The sequence below is a fragment of the Hydra vulgaris genome, chromosome 01 (assembly GCF_038396675.1).
Source record: "Hydra vulgaris chromosome 01, alternate assembly HydraT2T_AEP".
In the NCBI taxonomy this organism is placed as follows: Eukaryota; Metazoa; Cnidaria; class Hydrozoa; order Anthoathecata; family Hydridae; genus Hydra; species Hydra vulgaris.
In genome coordinates, this window is record NC_088920.1 from 1,600,001 (window position 1) to 1,607,500 (window position 7,500).

At 27.0% G+C, this 7,500-nt stretch overlaps 1 protein-coding gene across 2 annotated transcripts in view; it reads right to left on the reverse strand.

Annotated features, from left to right (window-relative positions):
* Window positions 1–7,500, reverse strand: part of LOC105845708 (dymeclin) — a 47,320-nt gene that overhangs the window by 12,403 nt on the left and 27,417 nt on the right. For both annotated transcript variants that reach the window (XM_065787187.1, XM_065787186.1), the window contains one exon: window positions 7,224–7,293. In XM_065787187.1, the coding sequence (XP_065643259.1) occupies window positions 7,224–7,293 (70 nt within the window). The remainder of the gene's footprint in view (window positions 1–7,223; window positions 7,294–7,500) is intronic.

Consider the following 7,500-nt stretch of genomic DNA (forward strand, 5'->3'; position numbering starts at 1 on the left):
AAGTTTGGTTTTGATGCTAATTTAATAGCTTCATTTCTGTCTGTTACTAATCTAATATCAACTCTATTTTCAACATTCTCCATTGTTTCTCCAAATACTGAATTGTTCATGAGTTTAAAATGTCTTTTTCAAAATCATTATTTGCTTTAGTTTTAAGGTTTGTATTTAGTTCAATGTATTCATTTAGCCATGCTCTTTCTTCAAATTTTATTCCTCTATGAATTTTAGTAATCTTTAATTCTAATCTTTCATACAATTTAAGATTTTCTATTTACATCTACCTCTAGTATACATGGAATTGATTTCCAGTTTTCTATTTCATTTTTATCCATCCATTTAAAACCATGTGTTGGAAGTGGTTTACTCATTGCCCATTCATATAAATTATTAGCATCTAAATATTGGATGAATGTTGATGGTTTGCGTTGATCATACTCATCACCCATGTACTTATTATTAGAAGTTCCTAACCTATTTGATATCATACTAATTCCACCTCTAATATCTTTATCATTAGTATCATATCGTAATCACTTAGCAATTCTAATTTTATTTTTGTTTTCTTCAATGCTGCATCCCAAGCTTTTCCTGGTGATGTATAATACCAAGCAGGATCTAATTTATAACAATTCATACAAACATCTATAAAATTTTCAATAACGTCAGCTAGTAAGAGAATCAACCCAATTATATGGGTATACACCTTTTCTTAGTAACAAATCTAATTTTTACCTGAATATAATTTTCCGATATTTTTGCACTGGTCTTTTGCTAAATTCTTTGATAAAGCATATAAACTAGAAGGCATAAATCTATAACTATCTAAGAAACGAAGTTCATGTTTAACTTCAACTTTCTCACTTTCTTTAATATACTCATCAATTTTAATTTCTCTAGAAAAGCTAATATACTTTTCTTCATTGTTTGGTATACAACTCAATTTTCCTCCTGATAATTTCTTTATAAATAAGTGAGAATCATAACCAGAAAAATTGTGAAATAGTACTGGAAAGAATTTTGGAATTTTATAATTTAAATTACAATTTTGATGAGCAGCACCTCTATATTTTCCATTAATATGACAATGGTCACGTACTTTATCTTTATTTAGTTTTTCTCCACAAATGTGACATTAAAATTTTTAAAATCATTTTATTAAAATCATTTTTGTTTTCAGTAATAAATATTAACTTTTTTTGGAAATTTAATCATACCATAAATTTTCTTAATATCTTCTTCTAAGCTATCAAGAAAAATTTGTGCACTACTCTGTTTCACTACTTGCAGTAAATGCGACTAATTTACCTTGATAAAAACTTTCATCAACACATTTAATATAATAACAGAATGAACTTGGAATAAGTTTCTGATATTGTTTAGTATAAGATTCCTTCGGATTTGGTTCACAAGTGTCAATTTGTTTGACAAAACTTTCAAAGTCTGCATATACTACAAACGGAACTCTCCTTGATTTATTGTGATTAGTAAATTGCATTGTTGAATTTGGTGGTGGAAGTTCAATACATACTGAATCATGTGTTTCACAATACAATTTATGATTAAATAAAGATTCTTCTGAATAAAATCCTAACAAACAATTTCTACAATAGTGTTTTTTGCAATGTTTATTAGATGTTTGTGATGAAAGTAATCTGCTTAAATTTTTTATTAAACAGTAATGATTGGTTTCTCCATTTGAGATTATTAGTGAATCTATTAAATGTTTGCCATCATTTTTCTTTGATACATGCAAAATATGAACTTCTGAGTTTTCATAACCATATACATTGACACTGATATCTTGATTGTTTTTCTCAAATTGTGTAATTTGATTTAATGATACTAGAAATTCTATTTTATTCCATATTATTTTTTCAGCTTGATTTTTAAGCTCTTTATCTACTTTTTGAGGATTATTATCTGTTGGATTTAATGCTCTTGCAATACAGCACTTAAAACACTGTTTATCTTCATTTTTTATATTAATTATCGCATTTTTATTTGCTTAATTTTTATCAAGTGGAATGTATGATTTAGCTTTAATAGGATTATACTCAATAATATTTATATCCATATTTTCAACAGAAACAAATCCCCAACCTGATCCAGCCTGTTGATATAATGATAATGATTCTAAAATTTTCTGCTTTGATATTTCATAAAACTCATCTAAATCTGTTGATTATAATACAACTTGATTATTCGTTCTAAATGGAGCAGATGTGATTATAGTTTCTCCTGTTTTAATATCAGTACGCTCCATTTTACAATAGAGAACTATATAAACCTTTGAATTTCTATTTTTGTTAAGTACTTTAATAGCGCTATATTCATCATAACTTTCTATCCCTTTAACTGTAAATTGTTTTGTCACATTTTTAACAGATGATTTCTTTAATTTAAATTCTGTTGGGTTTTTGTAAAACTTATTATACAACTCTACAACTTTAAATTTTAAATATCTTTTATTTTTTTATATTTATTCTGATTTTTAAATACATCCCCATCCTTGTATTCTACAATAATAAGTAATATTTCGATATTTTGCAATCTCCTGCTCTTTTGTAATTGTCAATGTTCTATATTTAAAAGGTGTAGGAGTTAAAATTTCTGAAAATGTTATATCTGGAATAGGTTCATCTAGTATATTTTCCATTTTTTACAAGATTTTATTTTTTTAATTTTTCAGAATTTAATATTTCAATCTTAAATCCATTATCACTTTTCCATCACGTAATTCGAGATATCTCCATCCATAGTTAGTTTCACGCATAGCACTATATAATGATTTATATATTTTAATTTATCCTGTTTCCATGTTAGTTAATTTAACAGTGACTGGTTTTTTCTTTATTGTTCTTAATCTTTCATATTTTGGATCTATTTCTTTTTTTTCTTTTTCACAATTTTTTCTAGGTCTCCCAACTGGATTCTTCTCATTTACTTCTTTTACTGGATGTATTCTAGGTCTCACAACTGCTATTTTCTCATTTACTTCCTTAACTTCAATCATAATAGATCATTATCAATCATAATAGCAATCATTATCAATGTATCAAGATTGTTTGATATTTTTGAAATATTATTTTCTTCTAATAGATTTTGTAAACATTTTTTTGTGTATTTCATTCTTTTAATATATAAAGAAAAAAAATTTAATTAATTTTCAAAAAAATTTAATTTACAAAAAAATTTAATAAACAATATTTTATTCCCGTCTGATTGAAATTCTATCATTCTATCAGATAATACAACAGCATATGCATCAGTACCCGCTGGAACAGCTGTATTAAATGTTGCTTTAACTTATACATCTATTGTTGATGATTTTAATCTTTCTGATTGATTACTAACATTAAAAACAAAAATTGGGTATAAATCTTTATAGTCAGAAGGAGATATATTGCTGTGTGTGATCAATTCATTCGTTCCATAAAGTTTTTCATTATTCACAGCTGCATCTCTATAAGCTCTTGCAAATTGCTGATTTGGGAATGACAAATTATAATCAACAGCAGGATATCTTTCTTGATTGAGCATAATGTATATATTTTTCAAGTCGTAATGATCAAATATTGAAGCAATAGCATTTCGGTCTCTATCCTTATTTGTTTGAAATGCAACAATAATGTATCTCGGTCTTTCAGAAGATGTCTTAACGCTCAATCTCCAAGAAAGTTTTTGTGTTTTTGTGAAAGTTCTGATGATACTCTTGTTACATTTGACGCTTTTATTCATTTAAATTCATTCAAAGAATGAATTTAAATGAATAAAAAATTGCATCTGTTTGTATTAATATATCTCTATATTTTTTAAGGTCATCTTCATTATATATTCCCTTATCAGGTTTAAACTTTGTTAACAACTCCCAAAGACCAGGAGTACCATAATATGTTTCATCATCAATAGCTACATTATCATCACTAATATGTATTGGCTTTTTTCCAATATAAAATATACCATCTTCATTACGTATCCCAAATGTAGTATCTGTAGATTTTTTACTAGTAGCATACATTTTTAGATAGCTTGCTGCAATTTTTCCTAGCCTCATATCTTTATTTTCTTCGTGATAAGGCAATAGTTCTTTAGAATCAGTTATTATTATCTCTCTATTTGCTTCAGGATAAGAATTTGAAAAAGTGAGTGCAAATTTATTAGCTTGATCTTGCAATTTATTTATGCTTTCTTTTATTCCATCTTAACTATCAATTAACGGCTTGTACAATTTTTCCAAGTCTAACTACCGCCCCATTAGTCTACTTCCTATCATAAGCAAGGTTATTGAACCTTTAATTAACAAACACTTAATTTCTCATTTTGAATCTAATAACTTTCTGACCATCAATATGGATTTCGATCTTCTCGTTCTACAGCTGATTTACCAACACTAATAACTGATAGGTTATATCGTGCATTAGATAAAGGTGGAGAGGCTAAGGTCATCGCACTTGATATTTCAAAAGCTTTTGATAAAGTTTGGCATGCTGGTCTTCTCCATAAGCCTTCTTCTTATGGTGTATCTGGCAACACCTTTAAGATTATTGAATCCTTCCATTCCAATTGTAGTATAAAAGTTTTCCTCGATGGACAGCACTCTTTTTCTTATTCCGTAACTTAATCCTTCCTTTCCAATTGTAGTATTAAAGTCGCCCTCGGCAGACAGCACTCTTCTTATTCTGTTACTTCAGGGCTTCCTCAAGGTTCTCTATACTCTTTTTAATTTACATTAACGATCTTCCAGATATTCTCACATCTGTGGCATTGTTTGCTGGCGATATTATCATTTACTCTTGTCGAGATAAGAAACCAACACTCTATGATTGCTTGGAGGGGGCATTTGAGCTTGAAAAGGATCTCACTACTGCTACAGCATGGGGCTCACAGTGGCTGGTGAACTTCAACACAGATAAAACTAAATTTTTTTCAGTTATCGCATTTAATCGTTATCGCAATAATTTAGATCTCCCTATATTTATGAACGGTGATGAGTCATATACTCTTCATCTTCTAGGATTACCTCTTACTTCCAATCTTTCTTGGAAACCATATATAAAATCAGTTGTAAAATTAGCATCTGCTAAGGTTGCATCTCTTTATTGAGCTCGACACTTTCTTAATTTGGATTCTATTCTCTATCTCTATAAATCTCAAATCCGGCCTTGTATGGAATACTTTTGCCATATCTGGGGCGGTTCTGGAGCGGTTGATGCCCTTTCTCTTTTAGACAAGGTGCAAAAATGCATTGTAAACATAGTTGGACCTGCTCTTGCGGCCAACCTCCAACCATTATCACATCGTCGAAATGTTGCTTCTCTTTCTCTTTTCTACAAATACTATAATGGACACTGCTCTAAAGAGCTAGTGTCTCTTGTGCCATCTACTAAAATTTATTCTCGTGTTACTCGTCATTCAATAAAGTCTCATCCTTTTTCTGTGACTGTTCCTAAGTGCTCCAAAAAGGCTTATTCGTCTAGTTTTTTTCCTCGAACATCAGTTCTTTGGAATTTGCTTCCTTCATCTTGCTTTCCTGATTCATATAATTTGCAATCTTTTAAGTCGTTTGTCAATCGTTATCTTGCTCTACAATCTTCATCTTTTCTCTTCCAGTAACTTCCAACTTTAATATTTGCAGTCTTGTTGGAAGCGAAGATGTTTAAAAAAAATAAAAGAAAAAAAAAAAGTCTGACTGTAAATTAGTTTCACCCATCTTTTTATATAAATTATTCTGCTGTATTTTTTTTTTTTTTTGCTCTAAGAAATCTTCTAAGAAAAACAACTTTGTCTCTTTTTTCAGGATCTTCAATTTTTAGAAATGACATTTTACTTTTTTATAATATAAAAAAACACAACAACAAATTATATTGTGTTTTATGTTTTACGTTTTATGCTTTACATTTTACCTTTTATTTTAATACACTATTTTATGTTTTGACGTTTACATTTTTACTAAATCTGCTTTTGAGCATATTAATTGCTTCATCTCTTCCTTGTTTAATTAACGATTCTTTAGTTTGTTCATTAATTTATTCTTTTGAATTTTTTCTAATTTGCTCAAGCATGGCTTTAAATTTTTTAAGTTCATTAAGTATTAGCTTAAATTCATTATCATCTATACTTCCATCTACTAAAGCTTTAGAAATATAGTCACTTATTGTATTTAGTTTTGAATCAGCAAGTAATTTAATCTTTTCATGCTTTTCTGCTTTTAAATTTAATTTTTTATTTACTTGCCCTTCTATTAATGATAAAACACCTGCTCCTAATGCAGCACCTTCACATGCAATAGCTACTAGTGCTGCAATTATTGTTGCTAAAAATCCAATTCCAATAGTTTCAAGTACCATAGTGGTTGCTAGTAATGAATTATCAATTGCTGAAATTATTTTTTCAGCTCTATGATACTTTTTACTTAACACATTTCTCTTTTCTCTCTCACTCTCTATTTCGTTTTGAATTTTTTTTTATATGTGTTTTTTTAATTGCATGCTACACTTTTTTATTACCCACCTCTCAATTGAGGTGTAATCACTTACACGTACCTTCAAAAAAAAACTGAATAATTAAGGCAAAAAAAAAGAAGGATAAATAAGGCACAGAACAAGTGATGAGGTGAAAATCGAAGTCTTGCTTGCAAACCATGTTACACAAGACTATTACCATATATTTAATTCACATATAAACTGAATTGAAAAAAAGAGTTACTTAAAAACCTTTTACTAATTTTGATTAATTTTTTTTAACAAAAAAAGTCAAAAAAACTTTTATAATATTTTTTTATATTATAATATAAATATTGCAATATATATATAATATAATAGTTATATATATATTAATATATATAACTATTATATTAAAAGGTTTTTAAGTAACTCTTATATTAAAAGGTTTTTAAGTAACTCTTATATTAAAAGGTTTTTAAGTAATATATATATATATATATATATATATATATATATATATATATATATATATATATATATATATATATATATATATATATATATATATATATATATATATATAATTTATATAATAATATAAATATTGTGCTTTTATAAATAAAAAACTTTTATTAAAACTTGTTTTTATAATATATTATTATATAATACATAATATAGTATTTTACAATAAAATAACAAGAAAAGTATACGAGACATTTGCAAATTAAAAATATTATTAATACTATCACATTACTAAAAAAATAAATATCATAATAATACCGTGCTAAAGCTGAAAACAGTCTGTTGAAATTAAGAGTAAATGAACAGTCATTGTTTGTGGTTGTATCATCTAAAAAAAAAGTCATTGTTTAAAAAAAAAAGTTTTTAAAAACAGTTTGTTGTAAACACAATTTTTATTTTATTTTAATTTCAAAAGCTTTAGTTACAAAGAGTAAATTTTTTATTCAGCCCATATAAAAGTAATTTAACACTCTAAATAAATTAATATTACTATCAATTACTTCGATTTCAGATTCTATAGAATCTGAAATCAAAG